General features: G+C 36.8%; 2 protein-coding genes across 4 annotated transcripts in view; both read left to right on the top strand.

Moving 5' to 3' along the window:
• The window catches only part of LOC127427970 (coiled-coil domain-containing protein 120-like), a 37,588-nt gene extending 34,672 nt beyond the window's left edge, over window positions 1-2,916 (top strand). For all 3 annotated transcript variants that reach the window (XM_051675977.1, XM_051675976.1, XM_051675975.1), the window contains one exon: window positions 182-2,916. In XM_051675977.1, coding sequence (XP_051531937.1) covers window positions 182-281 — 100 coding nt within the window. In that variant the 3' untranslated portion in view covers window positions 282-2,916. The remainder of the gene's footprint in view (window positions 1-181) is intronic.
• Window positions 2,917-7,214: 4,298 nt separating this feature from the next.
• On the top strand, window positions 7,215-25,885 carry LOC127428012 (catechol O-methyltransferase B-like). The gene is made up of 6 exons (XM_051676045.1): window positions 7,215-7,343; window positions 20,357-20,528; window positions 21,418-21,535; window positions 21,969-22,162; window positions 23,467-23,598; window positions 24,761-25,885. Exons 2-6 carry the CDS (start codon window positions 20,358-20,360, stop codon window positions 24,938-24,940), a joined length of 795 nt encoding a protein of 264 aa, XP_051532005.1. The 5' UTR covers window positions 7,215-7,343; window position 20,357; the 3' UTR covers window positions 24,941-25,885.
• The last annotated feature ends 372 nt before the right edge of the window (window positions 25,886-26,257 follow it).

Here is a 26,257-nt window from a genome sequence, read left to right as displayed (position 1 = left end):
ATTGGTACAGACACACGAAATATCTTTGTTTGCGTTCCACAGAAGAAAACGCCATATGAGTTTGAGATGGCATAAAGGTGAGTAAATTATGAAATAATTTTCATTTTTGGGTGAACTAATCCTTTAACTAGTTTGACGTTTTGCTACTGCCATTTTCAGCTTGATTCTCTCTCCATGGCAGGTCTGTGGAGCTCTCTCTCTACCCAGAGCCTTTCCCCTCAGAGGGGAGCACTCAAAAAGAGTCAGGCTCTGAGCCCCCTTCACCTGGAACGCTAGTCTGACTGGCAGCCAACATACCCCATGGTCTCCATGATCCAAAACGATACCTTGTTCTAGGGATGCACTGGTCTGGGACTGCTGGTGTACTCATACTTGTTAAAATGCTCCGATACAAAATCCGATTCCACGCATTGCATATGCATCATTTGTAGCATAAACTGTGCCACATGGGCAGCAAAACAAGAAGTGGATTGGCGATATTTCAAGATTAACAACATCTATGATAAATTCAGTTGAAATGCTTGTAAATGCATGGGTGCGCAGAGCACATCAAGAATGCCCACAGATGAGCAAGTGTACCAAGCACACTCTCCTTTAATGTCCTAAGAGTTCATTACAATATTAAACATTCTACCCTCAAATCACCAGTCTGAAAATGGTATCAGTGCATCTCTACCTTGATCAGCAGTTAAGGAAGCATCTTGAAACAACATAACTGAAATAGAGTAATCAAGTGTCATAGATTTAGAGTTGCACTTGATGGTAAACCATTGTATCAGGAGCCTTTCTTTTTTCATTCTCTATTAATGGGATGTTGTTGTATCGTAGAGCTACATTTTCATATAAAGTTCATCTTTGCTTTATCTTGGTATATATAATTTTTTTATTTTTTTTTGCAGAGAATAAAATAGATTATAAGATGTATGTATTCTAAATTACTATTTTGTAACTAATATGGTTCAGGTGAACAGTCATTTAATGATATACAAGTCTACTCAGAGTTTAACAAACTCATGCATTTTAATGTACTATAACAGCAGTGAATGTGTTGCATACCTGTTTGTTTATATATGTATATCTATATGTAGCTATGAATAATATGACAAAGTAATTTAATATAGAGGGCTTTGAAGTGAGGGGGAGTTTTCACTTATGATTTCTGACATCTCTGACTTGCAAAAAAGCTTATGCCTGCTATGGAAATCTCTGAAATTATCTTTAAAGCTCTATTTGCCCACAGTCATTGAATCATCAATTTCCATTAATCTTGAAAAGGACTGTCGACTTTGGTACTTACTTAATATCCAGAACTACATGCATGGCAAGATTTTAAAATGAAACCAAGCATCCCAATGAACAACTTCACACAAAATCCGAAATATCATATTGTGACGATTCACGGTTTTGTAATTTGTATTCGTATTTTAAAAAAAATAATAATTTTGATGCCAAAATATTAATATAGGTGTTCGAACAATTTTAAGAGAATGACAAATATTCAGCATCAGATTCTGTGTTAACAGTTTTGGTGCTAAACATTGTTTGCAGATATATTTTATTCTTGAGTGTCGTTTAGTCACAGGCCATATTTTAGTTTGGAACCTAAAATCATCTTTTTTTTTTTTTTTTTTTTTTTGTAAGTATGCGGTTATGGTGGAGGAAAACGCCATTCTAGTGTAGATAAGAGGCGTAAATGTAGCAAAATCAATGAGTTTTCAAAAAAAATTATGTATTAGTGTTTATTTGGCCATGTTGGATTTGGAAACCCCTTTAATAGAATATAACTCTAGATTATTCAGCCAATTCTAGCTAAACATCTTCTGTAGTTTACATGTTGAGATGTGGCATAAGCTGGCCTTATGTCAGCACTCTTTGGGGGGCAATATACCTTATGATTGTCTCAACCAATTAACCAGAGTAGTCATACTGTTTACGTATTAGTGCAGTAACTTTGCAGGTCCTTTTGTTACAGTTTCTGACTTTGTTTTTCTTTGGACTGTTCCTCCTGAAACTCAGTATATTGATTCTATAAATTCTGGACTAACTACACATGACTGGCTAATATTAAAGGTTGTTATTACCATTTAGATGCAGAGTTTCTGAATATTGCCTTTGAGTGGCAGTACAATTCGGTGTCCACCTTACAGCTCTATTAGATACAAGAATGTATAGGTTACTCTTTAACTGAATACTGTGGTAGATGAATGACTTGACTAAGATGGTACTGGGTAATGAGACTTGAAATAGATTATACTAATTCATGTGTAATTGCTAATCATCATCTTGCAGGTCTCCAGCAGGTTATCTGAAACTCATGACCAAACAGCTGTGCATTGCTAGTCTCTTTTAGTGTATTTTGATTACATAAATGTCTGTAACTGTAATGAATTATACAAAATGAATACTATATGTAGCAACATGAATAAATCAATATATATTGTATATTTATGAACTGATTAGATTTTGTAAACATATTTATTTGTATATTACATGCCTCTGTTTACACCAGCAAAAAAGGGACTAGAAAGTTTTCATCTTCATGAATTACATCCCATTTTGGCTTTAAACTGTGCTATCCTTTCAGCTTTAAGAATCCGAAATGTATTGCTTGGAGATTTTTTTTCCATAGTTTATTTTTTATTATTGTTTTCATATCACCCATTCTTGTTGGGGACAACATTCATAATAAAGTTTGTCATAGAGTCTCAATGATTTTCTTCAAGCTTTGATATAAAAACCTATCCAATACAGAACATACGAGAACATATGCATGTTAAACTGAAAATCTTTTTTACTAAAGCTTATGTTACATTTCTTATCACAACTAAATGATGTGATTTCCATAGAGTGTCAGACCTGTTCTAGTTTAATGGCTTTTCACAATGCCATATTGTAAGATCAAACTTGGAATAAAAAATTGAGCTGTATTTCATTTCTTGAACTGCATTTTTTTCTGGAAAGCTCTTTCAGTTCACATTCCTCACTTTGATCTTTGGTGAAAAATAATTCGCACCACTTGCCCATCCACTGAACACTTGGAATGTGTTTTTTCCATGTGATTCTCCTAATTCAAATCATGGCAAAAGCAGTTCGCTTAAAAATATGCCTGCTTCATACCATCTACAGTTGAAATCAGAAGTTTACATACACTTTAGCCAAATACATTTAAACTCAGTTTTTCACAACTCCTGACATTTAATCATAGAAAAGTTTCCCTGTCTTAGGTCAGTTAGGATCATTCACTACTATATTTAAGAATGTGAAATGTCAGACTAATTGTAGAGAGAATTATTTATTTCAGCTTTTATTTCTTTCATTACATTCCCAGTGGGTTAGAAGTTTACATACACAAGTATGCATACAGTTTGTTTAATTGTTTAACTTGCGTCAAATGTTTTGGTTAGCCTTCTACAAGCTTCTCACAATAAGTTGCTGGAATTTTGTCCAATTCCTTCAGACAGAACTGGTGTAACTGAGTTAGGTTTTAGGCCTCCTTGCTCGCACATGCTTTTTCAGTTCTGCCCACAAATCTTCTATTGGATTGAGGTCAGGGCTTTGTGATGACCACTCCCAATACCTTGACTTTGTTGTCCTTAAGCCATTTGCCACAACTTTGGAGGTATGCTGGGGGTCATTGTCCATTTAGAAGACCCATTTACGACCGAGCTTTAACTTCCTGGCTGATGTCTTGAGATGTTGCTTCAATAATATCCACATAATTTTCCTTCCTCATGATGCCATCTATTTTGTGAAGTGCACCAGTCCCTCCTGCAGCAAAGCATCCCCACAACATGATCCTGCCACCCCCATGCTTCACGGTTGGGATGGTGTTCTTCGGCTTGCAAGCCTCACCCTTTTCCTTCAAACATAACGATGGTCATTATGGCCAAACAGTAACATTTTTGTTTCATCAGACCAGAGGAGATTTCTTCAAAAAGTAAGATCTTTGTCCCCCTGTGCACTTTCAAACTGTTGTATGGCTTTTTTTATGGTGGTTTTGGAGCAGTGGCTTCTTCCTTGCTGAGCAGCCTTTCAGGTTATATCGATATATGACTCATTTTACTGTGGATATAGATACTTGTCTACCTGTTTCATCCAGCATTTTCACAGGGTCCTTTGCTGTTGTTCTGGGATTGATTTGCACTTTTCGCACCAAACTACGTTCATCTCTAGGAGACAAAATGCGTCTCCTTCCTGAGCGGTATGATGGCTGTGTGGTCCCATGGTGTTTATACTTGCGTACTATTGTTTGTACAGATGAACGTGGTACCTTCAGGCATTTGGAAATTACTCCCAAGGATGAACCAGACTTGAGGAGGTTCACAATTTTTCTTGGCTGGTTTCTTTTGATTTTCCCATGATGTCAAGCAAAGATGCACTGAGTTTGAAGGTAGGCCTTTAAATACATCCACAGGTACACCTCCAATTGACTCCAATTAGTCTATCAGAAGCTAATTGCCTAAAGGCTTGGTATCATTTTCTTGAATTTTCAAAGCTGCTCAAAGGCATCGTAAACTTAGTGTATATAAACTTCTGACCCATTGGAATTGTGATATAGTCGATTAAAAGTGAAACAATCTGTATGTAAACATTTGTTGGAAAAATTACTTGTGTCATGCACAAAGTAAATGTCCTAAATGACTTGCCAAAACTATAGTTTGCTGAATGAAATCTGTGGAGTGGCTAAGTTTTGTTTTTTGTAAGGAGTGTGTCCACACTAATGTATCTGTTTAGTGCTGACTTATGCTTTGCATCATCCTGACTAATGGTATCTGTTTTTGTGAAAAATGTCCATTGCTTTCAATGCTACATTCAATTTTATGTCTCAGGAATGTGCTGTCCAGTGCAAATTGGGGAGACATTCAGTAATTGCTATCAAGTGTTAAAGAAACTGTTGCCACTTTTCCATTGAATTGCTCTGCTAGTCCCTTCAGTCAGTATGGTATTATTTTTTATGACTGATCATTGTTATTTTTAGTGGAGGGAATACTATTGTGCACTGAGTAAGCTCTGTGGCTCTCGTGTTGGGTAAGAGCGCCCCCAGCTTCACTGAGAATGCTGAGGGAGGAAATAATGAATGAAGGCTTGTGGATTTAGTAGCTGGATTGTTCATTTTATTGTTCAAAGCTTTAGTTGTTTTTCTTCATTTCTTTCTTTATTTCTTTATTTATGTATTTTTTACTGGGGTTGAATCAGATGCCGCAGCAGGAGTATTCTCCACCCTCAGAGCAGGCTGCTCAGTTTCAGTTTCTTCTGGAACTCCAGCCATTGTCCATCAGTCAATTAACTTGTGTTAGTTAAGTCTAACTTAGTTAAGGAAAACTTGCAGTTCAGGAACTTTGTAAGTTTGAATTCACTCAGTTACATACCATGTCAGCAGTAATCACCTACCACTTGTGAGATAAGAATAACTGGCCCTAAAATACATTTTTCAGAAATGTTGGGATCATATCATCTAACCCTGAATCTAACATATATTTGAAGACAATGGCATGACAGTAATCTAACATCCTTGAAATTTTACAGACTTTATAATATCTTAATTTTACAGCTTTTACAGCGTCTCAGGTCTTTTGAATTTGTTGACCAAAGAGATTCTTTCACCATTTCTCAGATTACGCCAGTAGGAAATGACAAATGAGTATCTTTTATGTGATATTACCCAGATATATGTCTTTAAAAGATCAGATTTACATACATTCCAAATCACAAACGTCTCAAAAACATCTGCTGAATGTCTTATTGACATCTGAGATGAAACATCTTATAGAGATGTTGCAGATGAGCAAGTAACCTAAGAAATACGTCTTCCAGATGTGAACACACACATAAAATAGATGTCTGGGTGATGTATGTGTGCTATCAATGGGTGAGTCACTGAATCATTGGAACTGATTTGTAAAAGAGAAACACTCGAGTGAGTCGTTCATGACTGAAACCTTGGAAGTGAATGAGAATGATTCGTTCACTTACAACATTTGTTTAAAAACACAGATTTGTTCACGAATGAAAGACTACTGATGTTTTAGGCATTTAACTCTATTTCCATGGCATACACTCAAGTGAAGTAAGAAAAATAGGACAAATCAATGGAAGTATGTCGAACAGTAGGCCCAAAATACGGATTCACGTGCGAACCACAGACACAGAGTTTTTGTTTGTTCCAAAGTGCTCAAATGTCATTTTAAAACCTGTGAAACTAATAGGACGGTTACCAAACACCTGACGTTCAGACTCAAAGATGAGACAGTTTACTTTTTCCGGGGTTGACAAACCGTATTATGCATTATGGCCAAATTTGGGTCATTCCTACAATGACTTTATGTGCCTCAGTATAAATTATGGTATTTATAAATGCCTATTTTCAACTGATTACAATTTTAATAGACTTGATAAAAATACTAAAGACTATTTATAATGATAAACATTGCTGTGGGCCAAATTTAAGTAAAAGAAATCATTTTTATTTGTATTGCAAAAGTGTCAGTTCATCATGTCCTCAGAGCTGCACGTCAAACATCTTTGACAACATATTATAATATAATATTACATTATCTCTCTAAAATGTATTCATTTTTAAACATGCAATTTTAACGAATTTTTGTTCCTTGACTGATTGGCCACCATGTAATTTTACTGTGACCTTTTATTGAAGAACTGTACGAAGTGATGTCACATCCTGGAGGCGATATCAACCATTAAACCTCAAGTTCTGTTCATACTGGGCTAACAGTTGTACTGTTCGCAGTCAAATTGACCAGAACAGTCCTTTTGTAACACTTTTCTTTCAATATATATAGTAACAATTGTTTTATTTTATTTATTTTTTTAATTTTTTTTACAGCATCACCATTCTTTAAAATTTCTCCTCATATGGGTTTGGAATGACATGAGGGTAAGCAAATGACACAAATTTTCATTTTTAGTTGAACTAAGCTTTTAATGCAGTGCTCAGAGGAACAGCTCGACAACACAACTGGTCAGATTAAAACTTATCTGTTACCACGTGCATTTGTTCTTTGTACTAGTTTGGATTTAGTTTTTTTTTCTGTGTGTGCCGTAAGGGTGTATATCTGCCCAACAGACTTACAACCACAGATTCCTCACTGCTCAAATCAACCCTGTAGTGGAGAGAGAGGGTATTAAAGGGTCAGTGGAGAGAGAGAGAGAGAGAGAGAGCGAGAGAGCACAGCTGATTGGAGTAGATGTGTGCATTTGCTTCCTTGCAGTTGGATTTGTGAAGACACTCCAGATCCTCAAGTGAAAAAGTGAAAGAGACATTTTGTAAAAGGCTAAGAGAGGGGTGAAGCGTTTGAGTGAGAAGGTTCTAGTCCTCTGGGAAAGTAAGTGCTGTTCATTTTCTGCCTTATGTTTCATTCTTAAATTATATTATTTTGCATAGTTATTTATTATAGATTTTTAAATTATGTGTAATGTTCATAATAAGCTTACCTTGTCTAATCCCCTTTCTGGCCAGTCTATGTAACAATTCAATAATAAATATTTGTATATTGTGTCAAGGTGGTGGTAATTGTGTTTGCCTCACTTTTGCAGATGTTTGCTTGGATGGTATCTAGTCTAAAATTAGAACAGTTACCCTAAAGCAACTTAATTTAGGTTAAATTTAGTTATGTAAATGGTGCACAGTATGTGTTCTTGTCAGCCGATACCAATTATCGCATTTGCACACCACCACTCCTGAGTGATGATTAAAGGAATATTCCCGGTTTAGTACAAGCTAAGCAAAATCGACAGCATTTCTGGCATAATATTGATTGCCATAAAAATTTATTTCGACCCATCCCTCCTTTTTCTTTAATATAAAGTAAAAAACGAGGTTACAGTGAGGCACTTACAATGGAAGTGAATGGGGTGAATTTTTGGAGAGCTTAAAGGCAGAAATGGGAAGCAATAATTTTATAAAAGCTCTTAGATACATTTTTCTGTTAAAACTTGTGTAGTATTTGATATGTAAAATTGTCGAAATCACTGTGTTTATGGTCGTTTTATGTTGTCATGGTAACAAAGTTGTAAAATTGTATATTACTTTACACAGAGAAAAATTGTGAGCCATTTTATCACACTCAGATCATGTTAACACACATATTGTTTACATCTTATGGCAATACTTTTGAAACTTTTTAATATTTTAATATTTCTTGATTGGCCCCATTGACTTTCAATGCAAGTGCCTCACTGTAACCCATATTTTTGCCTCTTTTTTTTTTAAGAAAAAGAGAGAAAATTCAAATACATTTTTGTGATAATATCTCTTAATAAGCAGTTCTCATTCATAATGCAATTCCTCTGCTGATGCAATACATGCTGCTGTGAGAATTCATTAGAACAGAATATATTCTGAGAATAGATTGCTTTTCCGATACATTTAATATATCCATTGGTATAGGTTATCAGCAACACATTTGTGAAACCCCGATCCTGCAGTCTGCATTGTAGAGCAGTTTAACTCAGGCCTTTTTAACGGCCATTTGCTAGGATTTTCTCACTAACAATGGCCTTTCAGCAAAGTGGCTGAGCTCCGCATTCTGCTCCAGACTCCGGCTACATTTGTGTATATGTTTAAAGAAAGCCAGAGAGGCACTTGCCATGGCCCACTCTTTCCAAGGGTGCTATGCTCTTTGTCTAATAGCTCTTAGCTTGTTGCCATGCAACTCTAAAATCCAACTCAGGGGTCAGTATCTCTTGCTCCCCGTGACTAGTTAGGTCTCTCTCATTAACTTGGGATGGGAATTGTAAGGAATTGGTTCCTCAATGGTTCGATTAACAATTCTTTTAGTGCTTTTGAGGATTAAATATTTGGAAATAAGAAACGTAATTCTTATTGGATTTACTGCCCTCAGCAAATGATTTCATATTTGATTTGAACCATAAATGATTGGGCCGATTCAGCGCTGGGCATCCATCGTTACGGCCCGGCCACGCCCTCCTCCTCGTCACAGTCATTCTTTCGGGAATCAGACTACACTGTGTTTGGGCTGTATGTTTTGCACTGTAGATTCAAAAGAACCAATTCATAAGAGTCATTCATACGTGATTCGGAATATACTCTTTGTGCTGTAGATTCAAAAGAACCGATTCAAGAGAGTCATTATTTTGGGAATAAGACTATACTGTTTGTGCTTTATGTTTTGCACTGTAGATTCAAAAGAACTGATTCATGAGAGTCATTCGTTCGGGAATCAGACTACACTGTTTGTTCTGTATGTGCCGGACTGTGGATATAAAAGAACCAATTCATGAGAGTAATTCGTTCATAAATTGGACCACATTGGTCTCGTTGTACATTTCACGCTGAAGAACTACTCATGAGAGTCATTCATTCAGGAATCAGACCACACTGATCTTGCTGTATGTTTTGCAATGTAGATTCAAAAGAACCGATTCATAAAAGTCATTCATTCGGGAATCAGACTACACTGGTTACACAGTATAAAACTGATTTATGAGAGTCATTAGTTTGGGAATCGTACTACACTGGTCTCGCTGTATGTTTCAGTAGTTCGCAAGTTAATGTAATCCTTCCATGAGGATAGTGAAAACGTGTTTGGCTCGCTGTCCCTGGAGGTGGGCCTGAGGCTCGAGACTTCTCCCCCCCAGATTTGTTGAGTTATTAATGACGAGGCTGTTTGGAGCGAACGGGAGAGCCCACGGCCTGGACGTGGTGACACTTTCTCCATTCGAACAGGAGAGCCCTTACTGTGATTCGAACGGGAGAGCCGTACTGCGTTTGAACAGGAGAGCCATACTGCATTTGAACGGGAAAGCCTTACTGCGATTCGAACGGGAGAGCCCACGGCCTGCACGTGGTGACTCTCGCAGCATTCTAACGAAAGTTCTTACTGGGAGAGCCCATGCTGCATTTGAACGGGAGAGCCGTACTGTGATTCGAACAGGAGAGTCGTACTGCATTTGAACGGGAGAATCGTACTGCATTAGAACGGGAGAGCCGTACTGCGATTCGAACAGGAGAGTCGTACTGCATTTGAACGGGAGAGCCGTACTTCGATTCGAACAGGAGAGTCGTAATGCATTTGAACGGGAGAGCCGTACTGCGATTCAAACGGGAGAGTCGTACTGCATTTGAACGGGAGAGCCGTACTGCGATTGGAACGGGAGAGCCGTACTGCATTTGAACGGGAGAGCCGTACTGTGATTCGAACGGGAGAGCCGTACATGCGTTTGAACGGGAGAGTCATACTGCGATTTGAACGGGAGAGCCGTACTGCGATTCGAATGGGAGAGCCCATACTGCATTTGAACGGGAGAGCTGTATTGCGTTTGAACGGGAGAGCTGTATTGCGTTTGAACTGGAGAGTCGTACTGCGTTTGAACGGGAGAGCTGTATTGCGTTTGAACGTAAGAGTCGTACTGCGTTTGAACAGAAGAGTCGTACTGCGAATCGAATGGGAGAGCCATATTGCATTTGAACGGGAGAGCTGTATTGCGTTTAAATGGGAGAGCTGTATTGCATTTGAACGGAAGAGCCTTATTGCGTTTGAATGGGAGAAATGTATTGCATTTGAACGGAAGAGTCGTACTGCATTTGAACGGCAGAGCCTGTGCTGCATTCAAATGAGGTGATTAAAGTTGCTTTAAAACGAGAGTCCTCCCCCTCTTTGCGATATGAACGGTCTGAATCCTTGAGCACAGGATCGCACTGCATTCAAAGGGAGAGCATACGATTCATGTGAGAATGGTTTATGCTGTATTTTACTGAGCTCGCTCAGTGCTGCGAACAGCAGAATCTGCAGGCGTGGGCCCGCACAACATTCGACGGTAGAACACTTGATTCTTGTGAAAGTGATATATGCTGCATTTTAAAAGAACTCCCTATGCAAAACGAACGGGCTGAATCCTTGAGCACGGGACCACACAGTGTTTAACAGGAAGAGCCCGTGTTTTCGTGTGAAAAGTTTACGCTGCATATAAACGAGAACTCAATCTGCGATACGAATGGGCTGAGTCGTCAAGCATGGCATTCGATGGGAGGGTGTATAGTAGGTTATGTTTGAATGTAATTGATTGATGCAGAGATGTAGGCTTATGGTGAACTGTTTAGGGAAGACCTGAAACAGCCCGATTGTTGTCAATCACTAGGTGGGTAATGGTTCGTTTGGTATGGGACGATTAAGCAGAAAAAAAAGGTCACAGTTATGGAGCCATGGATGCTTAGACGCATGGCCTGAAAGACATGCCATGGTTGCAGCATGTGAACGGCGCATTTGAGCAACTTTGGAGATGTACTGAGCCAATAGCAGGGACGCCACGGATGCGGTGTTGCCAAGCTTGAGCGCATACCCTGCGATAGGATTTGCAGTGAGGTACCGGGGTGGTACGTATGAGTTAGAGGAGAAAGGGACTTGCAGTTGCAAAGTCGGGGCTTGTTTCGGCTGCGGTGAGGCATAGACAAAAGGGGCTTCGGTAGAAGCATGGTAAAATGCTGAGGCAGCAGTAGATTGCGATTAGAGCCATTAGGACGAAGAAACCTGAAGCGGCTAGCTGGGGCTCAGGATTGGGCAGGCACCCGCGTTCTGCTGAGATAATGGCCTAGCCCAGCACTCTGATAGTGGGTGTACATTGTTGGAAACATTGGAAGCAGGGCTACCACTACTTGCTGCTTCCTAGAGGGACGGGTTTATGGATAATATAACATTTACCGATAATGAAAACAGTAATATGTAAAACATGCATTTGCAGAAACGCCTAGCATTAAAGAGCACCTATTATGGTTTTAAACGTGCCTACTTTTGTTTTAAAGGTCTCATACAATAGATTCACATGCATCCAAGGTCAAAAAACACTTTAATTTGCTCATAATTTAAATTGCAGCATTACCTTTTTTTTCCCAGTGTCAAAAATGACTCGTTCAATGATCCGTTCTAAAGGATTCATTCTAAACTCCTTTCAGAGAGTCTACTCTGCTCTGATTGGTCAGATGTCCCAGTCTGTTGTGATTGGTCTACCACTTAGTGTAGTGTTTGAGGGCGGGTCAAAGCTGTTCACGAGCAGCCAATGAAGAGCAGAAGTGGGTTTTTTATTACCAAATGTAGGTTAGTACAGGAAGTAAATCTAGAATTACTAACAACTTGTTTCAGGTGTTCAGAATCGGTTCTTTTGTTTGGGAGTCAATAACTCCATTCACAAACAGCTATATAACACACTACATGAAAGGTAATATTTGAAAAACCATAATAAGTGCTCTTTAAATGGTCTCTGATTGGTGATTGGGGTAACAGATGAATAGTTGAGCCAGGATCGTAAAAGGGGATCCCCTGTAAAAGCACTTCTATGAAGATATTTTGAACATTGAGATTTATTTTATTTATCATTATTTTTATATATTTATTTATTTATTTATTTATTTTTCATGATTAGATGTTGCAAAACACCTGTGAACACGCTTGTTGAGGGAGACATAATTAAACGTAGGGTCTGCAGACACCTTAAACTTAATTGTTTGCTAAATTAAATATCTGGAACATTTGTGAAGCGATGTCAGAATACTGTGCTTGCATGTGCATATGTACAACGTCATTTAAATTTGTGATTTGTCATTAACTTAGAAAGGCACCTGAAAATAAGTACCAAGATGAATACCGTAGTCTGATATTTATTTAACTTAAGCATATGGTTTGGAGCTTTGTAGATATTTCTCCAGCGTAATGCGAGTAATTCAATTAACTCTGAATTACTGGCACAGGTGACTGGTCTCGTTTTGACGAGGACGTACAATATCATTTGGAGTTTGCACCTGAGAATTGGATTTAATGTATATTATATGCAGGGCTGGGAGGGTTACTTTTTAAATGTAATCCGTTACAAATACAGATTACGTAGTCAAATGTAATCGGTAACTTAATCCAGTTACATCAATAAGAAAGTAATTTTACTTTTTTGATTACCTCAAGGTTGCATATGTGAATAAAGTCAAGAGAAAAGCAATATTTTCTCATGCCTTCTGAATGCAAACAAACCATGTTTGAATAACATTTTAATAATGTATGAGTGATGTAGCTATTATTATATACAGTATAAGAAAAAAAACATGAAAAACAGGGACACTGCCTCCTTAATAGGAAAACAGAATATGTTCAAATGTAGAACAACTCTGTGTAGGCGATCTGTTACAGAAAATAGTTTATTTTCTCATCAAGCAAATACAATTAGCACTGAATTGTGTCTTGGTTAACATTAAACAAAATCTGACAGGATATACCTCAGATTCAAAAACACTACAAAGTTGAATTCTGCCATGTATTGCAGTTAGCATGTAGACTAATTGGCACTGACCATTCATTAACTTCCGACTGCAATAGGTAGATCACAGGCTATCTTCTTTATCATCATCATCATTATTATTAATGCCTTCAGTGTCTGTGCTCTGCTTGCTCATGATCCACAGTCAAACATCACCAGCTAACGTTTAGGGGTGAATCTATGTTTATGTTTAAGGAGGATTTTAATGACAAAAAATATATATTTTTTTTATTGTTTTAAAAGAATTGATCCAAATAGATTTTTAATCTTTTTAGTGTGTCTTGATTTACTTTTGCAAGTATCTTTCCCTCACCCATACTTTTGAACTTCTTAACGATACATTTATAATATGTATCAAAATCAGATAAATTATCCAATGCACTTTTCCCCTAAGAACTTAATAACATTTTCAATTCTTTTGGCATTTCAGAGAACAATTTTAGAGTTTCAATTGAAGTTAAGATCAGTGACGTGCACAGACCTTAGCAGGGGCAGGGGTGAAAGGACATGGAAAGAGTGTGAAGAGAAATCTTCCGTCAATAGTTGATCAGCTGGGAGGAGGAAACATTTGAACACCAGATTGAGAATCTTATTTACATCAATAAACGGTGTCTGCTCAACTTTACTCTCACAATAAAAGAATGTGTATGTATTTATACTTCATTTTAATATTTAAGAGAGGAGAGATACCCAGAGGTATGACACTTAGCCATATGAAGAAGCTGTCTGTCACATTATTAAACCAATCAGGTCTGAGTAAACTGGTCAAGGAAAACCTAATTTGATTGGTTACTAGAAGCAGGTGGACTCGCCTTGCTCCTCGTGCTTGCAAAATTATTTTCAGTGAGAAATTTGTGCCAAAAATGTGAGCGCAACAAAAGGGAAGACGGAACCGTGTATATCGGATTACACAAGTCATTTACATGTTTGCAGTAATTTATTTTATACATACAGACTTATTCTATGCGGTCAATCCGTTTTGCTATTCATGACACCCTGTCTTTGCTCGCATATCGGCCATGTTTAGGTGCAAAAACAGTGCCAAAAGTGTAAGCGTGGAAAAAAAAAGGAAGTCCGAAGAATACAGACCACATTTACTTTGTGTTAATATAAAATTACAGATTTGCAACACACAAATTACACTTACGCAAAACATTAAAGTATTGCTAATAATATTTTTCCTATGCCTGTAACTTGATTTACACCTTTACAAAACGTTGTGCGCATGCAAAACAAATTTCACTTGCAATTTGATTTACTCTTTCACAAATCTCACCCTGCGCATGCAAATCATTTAGGCACTATTTTACCTTCATAGATTGACCTTGTTTGTCTCCAGAGCACAGTGTTGATGTGAGACAGGTGTTATTTGTGCATGTGACAGTAAATGGTGCCAGATTCATGTGAGTCACGAAAGAGAACCAGAAGAGATGACAAGGGTGCATCTGATCATATCTGTACCACTATAAAGCAAGCAACTGTCTTTATCATTTGATGTCAAGAGGATCTTTTGTTTCTTTGTTATAAATAAAAAAATGTAATCCTGATAGTAATCCCAATTTTTACCAAATGTAACTGTAATCTGAATACTTTGGGTTTTTATGCAACTGTAACGGATTACAGTTACATATTTTTTTAAAATCCTGATTACATAATGCCGTTACAAGTATTCCCTTACTCTCCAAGCCTGACTATATGGGCGCCGTTTTGCAGTAGTGTGATGAATAAATGCGACTTATTTACACTACCTGTCAAAAGTTTTGAAACACTTGACTGAAATGTTTCTCATGATCTTAAAAATCTTTTGATCTGAAGGCGTATGCTTAAATGTTTGAAATTATTTTTGTAGACAAAAATATAATTGTGCCACCATATTAATTTATTTCATTATAAATCTAAAGTTTAATTAAAAAAAAAAGTTTTTGAAATTGATGACTTGGACCAAATAATAAAGAAAAGCAGCCAGTAAGTGCCCAACATAGATGGGAACTCCTTCAATACTGTTTAAAAAGTATCCCAGGGTGATACCTCAAGAAGTTGGTTGAGAAAATGTCAAGAGTACATGTCTGCAAATTCTAGGCAAAGGGTGACTACTTTGAAGATGCTAAAATATAACACAGTTTTGATTTATTTTGAATTTTGTTTAGTCACAACATAATTCCCATAGTTCCATTTATGTTATTCCATAGTTTTGATGACTTCACTATTATTCTAAAATGTGAAAAAAAATTATAATAAAGAATGAGTAAGTGTTTCAAAACTTTTGACCGGTAGTGTATATTGATAACCTGTAATAAATTCTACAGGAAAACTGAAATATTGTGAGGATGAAACAAAATGCGAAGCCGTTACTTTAAGCTTGAGTGGAGCGCAAGATTATGGCATATTGTTGAAACACTTTAAAGTCATACAGCAATTAGGTTCTATGGTCAAGCTTGTTAAGAGTTTGTAATCCAATGATTCGGGCAAAAGTAGGGAAGACTTGTCTGCAAAATTAAAATGATGGATTGATTTCACTTGCGTGAAACGTTTGTCCTGGGCGGGAGGAGAGAATGTCATGTTATAGTCTAGAGATTAATAGAAGTGTGTAGAAGTGCTTGCTTCATAGTTATCGGAGCTGCACTGCGAGCTCGAATGCTGCGAGGAGGCGAGACACATTTGCGGAATGATTCATGAACGAGTTGTGACACGGAGCGTGACCCGCCGACTTGCGGCGCTGAATTAGGCAAGGTAATTAGGCTGACAGGAATCACCTGTGTGGGAGAACCGGATTGAATCTAATCCTTTGATTCCCTCGGGTTAAATTAAAGCTGTAATAGAGCTCAAGTGGCATGAAGCCGGAGCAGCGCCCATTCGCGGAGGCAGCCTCACACTATAGGGACCGACCCGGGCGGAAAAATAGGATGAGAGGGCCTGTGTACAGCCATAGGGGGCAGTACGACAGGTATACAGCGAAGCAGTGGCCTGTGCGGAGGCAGCCTCGATGCCAGGTCTGCTTCTGTGAGGAAAGATGAGAATTAAAGAAAGACAGTGCAAAACAACGGTTAAATTGCCAGCTAGCGTTGCCACGAAATATGAATAGTGGCTGCTGCGGCAGCTTGGTGAATAGCGCAACAGTTGCGAAAAAAGAGCTTATCTGATGAGGGCAAATGCTTTGCACAGAGTAGTGTGTCATCCAAAACTGTTGCATGGATCTGTCGTGGGTAAGTGGGCAGAGCCAAATGCTGGAGGAATCATTGCAGCATGGATGTAAGCAGCTGTTTATATACACTTACTCTGGCGAAGTGATTGGTCGGATTAAATGAACATGCTCCTCCCAAACTTTGTTATGAAACACCATTTCACACTGTAGATTCAAAAGAACCAGTTCATAAGAGTCATTCGTTTGTGATTTGGAATACACTCTTTGTGCTGTAGATTCAGAAGAACCGATTCAAGAGAGTAATTTGTTCGGGAATCAGACTACACTGTTTGCGCTGTATGTGCCGGACTGTAGACACAAAAGAACCGATTCATGAGAGTCAATCATTAGGAATTGGACCACATTGGTCACACTGTATATCTCGCGCTGTAGATTCAAAAGAACTGTCTCATGAAAGTTATTCATTATGGAATAATATTACACACACACTGATTGGTAGCAGGAAACACTGTCAGTATTTTAGCACCGTGTCCCGTCCGCATCAGCGGAAAAATACACGTTCGAGAACAGTTAATGGAACCGGAAGTCATGAAAATCATTTGATTCCGGTATGTTTTTAAAAACTTTTTTTTTAATGGAACCAGTTCTTGGTTATTAACAGATCAAGAACCATCCTTGGTGAATGACTACATATTTGCTTAGCAGAGTTCTAAAACTCTAAATTGTTACCTCTCATTATAGACAGAGTGACCGACAGCAACATGTCGCAGTAATAGCAACCCAAATAATCACAAGAGAGGTGCATAGTAAATGGGTTTATTTGCTGCATAGTAACCACCCATCTCATTAAACCATGACAATAGAAGAATGACTGGAGAGATGAAAGCGCAGCACTGAATGTGAACATTCATTTCCATATATATTCATCTAATGACCTGCAGGAGTGCAGAACTGGTCTGTGGGCTCTACCAGAGTAATCAGAGAGCCTTATCATATTGGATATAGGTTGGTGTCCATGTGTTGTCTTGAAAGGCATAGAATCTTATTATTTTAATACTGAATGTACCCAACGGATCAAAGCGATGCACTTTATCGTGCATAGCACAGTCAGTAGCCTAATATTTGGTTTGTCAATGTTTCACTGTTATGTTCATTATAAGACTTCTATAAAGCATGGCTTGCATAAACATATGGAGAAATGGACTAGGACAAGAAAACAGCCCTGGACCCATGCCAGCCTAATACAAACCTGATTTTCATATGTATTAAATACTGTTTTTTACATTGGAAATGTAGCGCAATTAAATTAATAAATCTCACTCATTGCTAAATGATTAGATTGTTAAGAGGAGTACTGTATGTGATGCAATGCGATCATTTAGACCTGTTCAAATCCTGCAGTAATTAAACTTGTAAGTGCATTTATTTTTATATTTTATTGAATTTATTAAATTGACCTGTACTATAAAAGATTGTATGCAGCATTCATGCCCCGCCCAAGTTACCCAGAGGACACATTGATTTTCAGTATAAGGGAGTGGGCAGAATTTACTGTATAGCAGACGCAATCCCATGAAAATGCTGTGAATACATAAATGAAGCCATAAATGTGCAAGAAGTCACCCTGTTCTGCCCTAGAAAACATTGTCATCTATGCCATGATCCACGACCGACTAAAGCGGGCTGGTCTGATGATGCCGTAACATTTTCACCCTTTTAAATCTTTGTACAGTATTACATTTGCATTTAAATGGGTGATTGACAAATAAGGTTTCAAAATGCAATTTACAAATGCAATTCACACAAAACAATTAATTGAATACATCTCCTCTATGATAAACATGTTTTCATTTATTGAGTTCAGAGTCAATTTGATATTTTTTCTGGGGCTTAAAGTCAAAAATATCATGTGGTTTAAATGTCTGGAGACAGTAAAAAACAAAAACAAACAAACAACAAAAAAACAACCTCATCTCATAAAAAGCTGAAATTCTTGAAAAACTAAATTATTGGCATGAGCAGTGGTGAATGATCTTTCAAAATTATTTCTTTAAAAAAATAAGCAGTGAAACAATTTTATTTTAAAATATGATATATATATATATATATATATATATATATATATATATATATATATATATATATATATAAATATATAATATTTTGTCCACCAAACCGAAGTCATGTTGTATAACCAACATGTAGGTAGCCATTTTGTTTTCATGTGACAAAAAATAAATAAATAAATAAATAAAGCAGAAGACCCAGAAGACCCCTTTAGACCCTCTTGACTGTGTGACGTTTAAAAAGATTATTTTGTCAAATCATTGAATAACATCATTTTGACATTTTTATAAAAAGGCACATTTTGTTCATGTCATTTGGTGTAATCATAAGAAAAGTTCTCAAAATTCTTGACTCATAAATGATAAACAAGTTTTCAATTACTGTGTTGAAAACAATAGGATTACAATACTGATCAGTCATTTTGATATTTTTTCTGGGGCAACTGTTTGGAGACAATAAAACAAACAAACAAACAAACAAAGCAAGGTCTCATTAAAAACTGAAATTCTTGAAAAAAGAAATGTTGGCATGAGATTCATCTTTTCGGTAATGCTTTATTTTACAGTGTCCCTGTTACAGTGTAATTACCCAAGTAAGTACAGAGTACTAAATAGTGTAGTAACATGAAATAACATGTACTTAATATGTACTTAAGTTATGGAACAGCATGTACTTACACATTGCAATAATGTATGTGTACTATTTGTGCAATGTGTGCAAGTATTATTATAAGCCAGTATTGTTACTTACCTTGTTGTGTACCTATAGGTACCTATCTTGTGACATATGTGGAACAAACAAATCTTTTTACAAAACATTGCTGCTTGAGCAGGCTTTGCATGGTCAAAGACTATCCCAACTGTAAAAAAAAAAAAAAAAAAAAAAAATACAATAAATTATTACCAAGACAATTTGCTTCTCTATGTGTGATTTCCACATAAATGATTCTAAGCAGCATGGGTCTATTGTTGGTATGGGCATGAGTCAGTAAGTCAATTGTTACATTCTGTTCATAAATCTTATTAGTCCTTTAAAATATCAAGTGGTGTAACCATCAAGTAAAAAGTATTAAAATACTAACAGAATTAAATCATCAATATTTATTTAATATTTAATATTTTTCAAGTGGAATATATAAATCATGAGTTTTGAGTCACAAATATCAAGAAGTTATCTTATGGTTACTTCATTTGACCTGAACAAAATGTGCCTATTTATGAAAATTTCACAGACATTTTTTAAAACTTCACAGACAGTCCTGATGATCTAAAGGGTAATAACAATGGCAACAGAATGGCTGGCAGAACTGATTACACCACCTTACATTGATTTGGTGGGCATATGTTTTTCAAATATTAATAATATTTTAAAACAAAACCGTTTCACTGCATATTTATTTTTAGAAATAAGAATAAAATATTATTCCAAACTACTATATTTATTTTTCCAAGAATTTTAGCTTTTATTGAGACTTTTTCATTTCTTTTTTTATGTATCCAGATGGTTACACCACTTAGGCATGACTTTAAGCCAAATCTCAAAATGACTTTGAATTCAGAAATTGAAAACATATTCATTATAGCAGAGGTGTATTTAAGAAATTGTTTTATGTGAATTGCATTTTTAATGTATTATTGAAAAACTTGAGAGATCCAGAAAAAAAAAAAAAAAAAAAACGTACGTCATGTCATTGACCCAAATACAAATTCGACCGGTCCACCAGGAAAAGTCCCTGTGCTCCTTATGGCCCATCCATCCCTAACACTTCTTAGTCACCTCCAATACTTCCAATTTGCATAATTTGATCACATCACCTGATTTGACATATGTAATGAAGGTTCATGAATCTCTCTCCATGTCTGACTCTAGTATGTTCCTGTTGCTGCTGTGCTGGTTTTTTGGGGCCACTCTGGTTTTATATGCCTTGTATTCTTGGATCATCCCTGCTGCTGTGCAATACAATGGCAGTCTTGCATTATTCTGGCATGATGTCATCGTTGAGCGCACTCTTGATACTCTGACCAGGTCATCTCGACCCCAGGTGACTCAGTTAGTCCTGGTTAAACACAATTTTTTATCACCACCCAAAAGTACAGAATTTGTCTTTGGTAACCTGCTGATAAAACAGCATGAATGGTCACTCAGCTGTTGTGGGTACATATGATTCTTAAAGGGATAATTCACCCAAAAATGAAAATTCTGTAATCATTTACTCACCCTCACACCATTCCAGATGTGTATGACTTTCTTTCTTCTGCAGAACACAAATGAAGATTTTTAAAAGAATATCTCAGCTTTGTTGGTCCCTACAATGCAAGTGAATGGTGACCGGAACTCAGAAGGCCCAAAAAGGACATAAAGGCAGCATAAAAGTAATCCATACGATTCCAGTGGTTAAATCAATATCTGTTGAAGTGATATGATAGGTGTGGGTGAGAAACAGAACAATATTTAAGTCCCTTTTTTACTGCAAATCTACACTTTCACTTTCACTTCAATTTTCTGGTGTGGAAGTGACTTTCACTTTCACATTCAGCCACCTACTGGTTGGGGCTGGTCAAAGGTGGAGATTTATAGTAAATATAAAATTAATTAAAATTAAGAAAATATTGATCTGTTTCTCACTCACACCTATCAAATTGACTAGAGTCGTATGGATTACTTTTATGCTGCCTTAATGTGCTTTTTGGACCTTCTGAGTTCTGGTCACCATTCACTTGCATTGTAAGGACCAACAGAGCTGAGATATTCTTTTAAAAATCTTAATTTGTGTTCTCATGCCATCACACATCTGGGATGGCATAATTGTGAGTAAATAATGAGATAATTTTCATTTTTGGGACTGTCCTTTTAAGACTGACAGACTTAAATTATGATACACTTTTGAAGCCTATGAAAATATAGTGATGTGTCTGTGTTTTTGTTACCAGCGTCTGTTAAAAGCAGTACAAAAGCATGCAATCCGAGGTGACCCTCACAGTGTGATCTCAGCCATCGATAATTTTTGCCGGCACAGTGAGTGGGCTATGAACATTGGAGATGAGAAAGGTCAGAGCACTGGTTGTACATTTACACTTTATTTGCTGACTAACGTATGTACAGCAATTGTCTCCATTCTCCATTTATAAACACATCAGTCCATAAATTAGTGGCCACGTAAGAGAAATAGATTAATATGTAAATAGATAAATGTGGAAAAAAATACATGTATAAATAAATAAATGTGGAAATAAATGCTTGTATGAAAATAGTGGAAATATATAAATACAATAGTACACATATAAGGAAATAAAAGTATAAATACTAATTTATGTCAGTTTTGACTTTTTTTTTTTAAGTATACTTTTATTTATTTATTTTTACTTTTGGCACATACAGTCCTCCATATAGAATATGCTGTACACAGATCTGTGCCCTCTTGAGGAGTACATGGATTAAATCCTGCTGTCTTTCATTTGTCCATATGTGTGAATGCACTCAGGCTCTCTCCTGGACTCAGTGGTGAGTGAGGTGAACCCAGAGATGGTCCTGGAGTTGGGCACATACTGCGGTTACTCAGCAGTGCGCATTGCTTGTCTACTATCTCCTGGATCACGTCTTATAACACTGGAGTTCAATGCAGATTACGCAGCAATTGCTCGACAGGTCATTGCCTGGGCAGGTCTAGAAGACAAAGTAAGACCTATTCCACCATACAAATATGCAATGTTTACTTACTGTATAATACCTACTGTAGATCCTTATTATTGTCTTAGTATGTTTGTAAAAAGTCTGAAAAAGTCAGAAAAGTCAGAAGTTTAGAAAACCTTAAAATAGATGTTATGACATAAAACGAAGAGGAAATATTTAAGATTCTGCACTATTTCTAGGTCACTAATCAAATAAGCAAAATTTGTTAACTCCTTTGTGGAAAAGGTCAGATTTCCTTGCTTCCATTGGATCTTTGGAACATTCTCAAATATGCTGGATGTGGATCATTAGGTTTTCCACAAACTTGTGGAGTTCATTCCAGTTTGAGTGCATGCTGTCATTAAGGCAGAAAGGGGGACATACCAAGTACTAAGAACTTCTGAAATTAATTTACAGTTTTAGTTAAAATTTTCACTCAAATTGCATAATGATTAATTAACTGGAGTGACTATTTACACTAGGTGTAAATAGCACCTTCAACACAGCGTGGATGAATGTGTAAAGGTGGTGTGGGTGTGCTTTTTCATGCGGGCGACATGAGTTCGATTCCCATTGTGCCCCACTTTTCCCATCCTGTTCTGTCTCCACTCTTCATATTTCTTTTAATACTACTTATAATAATAAATAAAAATGACAAAAAAAAAAAAAAAAAAAAAAGGGTGATTTCCTTGCAGTGATTTGGTCACATTGATGGTAGGTGTGTTGAGAGAGAGTTTTAATCCAGGTAAAAATTAACCCTGGTTTTACTATAGTAGTATTGTAGTAGCTATGTTTTTTGAAGGAAGGCCGGAAGCTATAGTTTTAATGCAATTAACCATGGTGTTACTATAGTAGTATGGTGTTAATATAGTAACCATGTTTAATTTTGTGGTTACTATAATTTTTACTACAAAATTCCATTGTGATACTATTGTTGCTGTAGTGAAAACATGATACATTTTTGTAAGGGAAGGTTAGGGTTAGGTTTAGGTGTAGCAGTTGGTGTAGGGTGTCTGTGGGACTCAGTAAACATAGTAAACATGCTGTAGTGATGCCACTTTACTGTATGTCAGTATTTAAATAGGGGTGCAAATAGCATCAAACACTTTTTGCATTTAGTGCAAAGATACTTTTTGTTGCTATTTACACTTAATGGAAATAACATCGATCGCTATTTGCACATGCAAATAGAAGCATTTTCACAAGTGTTCTCAGATTTTTAGAACCCACTGTACAGTATATTTTAAAATAATAGATCATCACTTGTTTTTTGAGTTTTGAACCAATGTTTAGAAGTTTTATTTCACCAGGTCCAGCTCGTAGAGGGTGCATCTGAAGACTGGATCCCTCGCATGAGGGAGCACTTCGGAATTGAAACATTTGATTTTGTTTTTCTGGACCACTGGAAGGACCGTTACCTCCCTGACACAAAACTATTGGAGGTGTGTTTGCTTCTAACCACTGCAGTCAGTGGCATCTCTACAGTGCAATGTACAACCCCAATTCTGAAAAAGTTGGGACAGTATGAAAAATGCTAATAAAAACAGAAAAGAGTGATTTGTAAATTATATTCACCCTTTGCTATATTTAAATCACTATAGCTACACATTATATGATGTTTTAACCTGTGAATTAATTAATTTATTTTTTTAATGTACAGTAATTTCAAATCAGATGATCGCAACACTCTCCAAAAAAGTTGGGACAGTCGAGTGTTTTTCACTGTGAAACATCACCATTTCTTCTAATAACACTTATGAAGCATTTGGGCACTGAAGACACAAGTTTGTTAAGTTTAGAAAGTGGAATTTTCCCCCATTCATCCATTATGTAGGTGTTCAGCTGCACAATTGTACGGGGTCTTCGTTGCCATCTTGTGCGCTTCATAATGCACCACACATTCTCAATTGGAGATGATCAGGACTGCAGGCAGGCCAATCTAGCACTCTCACCCGCACTCTCAGCTTATTCGGCCAGTATGTGATTTGAAGTTGTCCAGCTGAAAATTTCGTGATGTCCCTGGAAAAGACAGTGCTGGATGGCAGTATATGCTGCTCCAAAATTTTTACATATCTGTCTGCAATATCTGTGCGAGTTACCCATGCCATGGGCACTGACACACCCCTGGCCCTATCAGACACTGGCTGTTGGACCTGACACTGATAACAGCTTGGATGGTCCTTTTCCTCTTTGGCCCGTATAACACGACGGCTGTGTTTTTCAAAAACTATTTGAAATGTGGACTCATCGGACCAAACAGCACAGTTCCACTGATCTACTTTCCATCTAAGATGAGACCGTGCCCAGAGAAGTCGGCATTCGCTTCCTGTCTCAACTTTTTGGAGCGTGTTTTGAAATTACTGTACATTAAAAAAAAAATAAAAAATGAAATTCACAAGGTAAAACATCATATAACGTTTAGTTGTAGTGCTTTTAATATAGCAAAGGGTGAATATAATTTACAAATCACTCCTTTTTGTTTTTATTAGCATTTTTCATACTATCCCAACTTTTTCAGAATTGGGGTTGTACTCACTGCCATTTCTATGTTTCATTCATGATCCCAGCTAATTTTCTACTCTTCTCTTTGACCTTTATTTATAGGAGTGCAGCCTCTTGAGGAAGGGCACCGTTCTACTTGCTGATAATGTGATCTGTCCGGGAACACCAGACTATCTTCAATATGTGCGCAATAGCCTTTCCTATAAAAGCTGCTATTATAAATCCCATTTAGAGTACACCAAGGCAGAGGATGGCTTGGAGAAGTCTGTGTTTTTGGGCTAGAGACATGCAACAAATAGTGTGTGTTTTTATTTTTATTTTTTCTTCATTTTTTGCATTAAGTGTTTAAAGACCTAACTTGAGGTATATTTGAACAATTTATCCAATTTATCAACAATTAGTCCACAGAATTTGCTGTTCTTCAAGTCTTTATCAGGACACAGTTGAGCATTTTGCTCTATTAAACACCACATTTTACCCCTCTGTCCCACTAGAGGGTAGAATCACATTAAAAATGTACTGTGTGTCTAGTCCTGTCCCCCTCGTTTATCTACCCTGAAGTTTTAGCTGACAGATCAATGGTCTTGTTTGCTTGTGCATTTATTCGTACAGACAATAAGACAACTTTCTTTAAAGGTAAATCAGTGATAATTGATAAAATGACACAAGAAAACCACAAAAAAATGGATATAGATATCCAAGATATCCATGGAGCCACTAGTGATGCAAAAATCACATTTGGTCCGTGTTGTTGATTGAATGTGTATGTTTTGCAGTACTGTTAATGGCTTTTATGGATTGCAGATCTGTTCAATGTTTTTGTGCATTTTCTTGTATGTTTTTATCCGACTAATTTAAAGGTGCACTTAGTATGTTTTTTTATGTACTGTAGGTTGTCTTGGACTTACATTGACATCAAGGGGTATGGATCATTCAAACGCAATAGTTTTCAGTTACTGATGCCATTGTAGACATTCACTATTCACAGTCAGCCATGATTAATTGAATCCATGAGTGAAAGCGTCCAATAAAAGAGCAGTTACAGAGATTAAAGCAAGCAGTATTTGGCTGGTCATGTGATCATAACATGGCAGCCCCCATGAGGGGACCCTCTCCATGTAGAATAAAACAGCTTTAATAAGGTTACTGATATGACTGGAGTCTTCATCTCATGTTTGAGTGGTCGCGATTTGATATATACAGTATGTGCTTCAAAATTACAATTAATTTATTTAGTTGTACTACCATTTAATGATGAAAAATTACTGAGTGCACCTTTAATTACCTCAGTGTATTTTGCTGTCTATAACATCAATTAAGAAGTCCACTTAATTAGCTGCTGCTATGTTACTATCAGTGTTGGGTGCAATCTAATTACAAAGTAATTAATTACTGTAATCTAATAACTTTTTTAGTACAAAAGTAGTGTTGCGCATTACATTTCAAATTCTTGTTATCAGATTACAGTTACTGACTTTCAATTAAGTTACTTGGATATACATGTAAAAGAATACATTTAAAACAAATTACATTAATATGTACATCTGTTTGCATTTTTCTGATAGCTGAAGAGCGTGCATCCCTCAACGAGACAATGAA

Source organism: Myxocyprinus asiaticus, chromosome 37, assembly GCF_019703515.2.
Source record: "Myxocyprinus asiaticus isolate MX2 ecotype Aquarium Trade chromosome 37, UBuf_Myxa_2, whole genome shotgun sequence".
In the NCBI taxonomy this organism is placed as follows: Eukaryota; Metazoa; Chordata; class Actinopteri; order Cypriniformes; family Catostomidae; genus Myxocyprinus; species Myxocyprinus asiaticus.
This window is presented reverse-complemented; position numbering and strand designations above follow the sequence as displayed.

Coding starts and splice junctions, on each gene's coding strand:
- LOC127428012 (XM_051676045.1), top strand. CDS start 20,358: ATGTTCCTGTTGCTGCTGTGCTGGTTTTTTGGGGCCACTCTGGTTTTA. Junction 22,163..23,466: donor GGGCAGGTCTAGAAGACAAA/GTAAGACCTATT, acceptor TTATTTCACCAG/GTCCAGCTCGTAGAGGGTGC. Junction 23,599..24,760: donor CTGACACAAAACTATTGGAG/GTGTGTTTGCTT, acceptor CTTTATTTATAG/GAGTGCAGCCTCTTGAGGAA.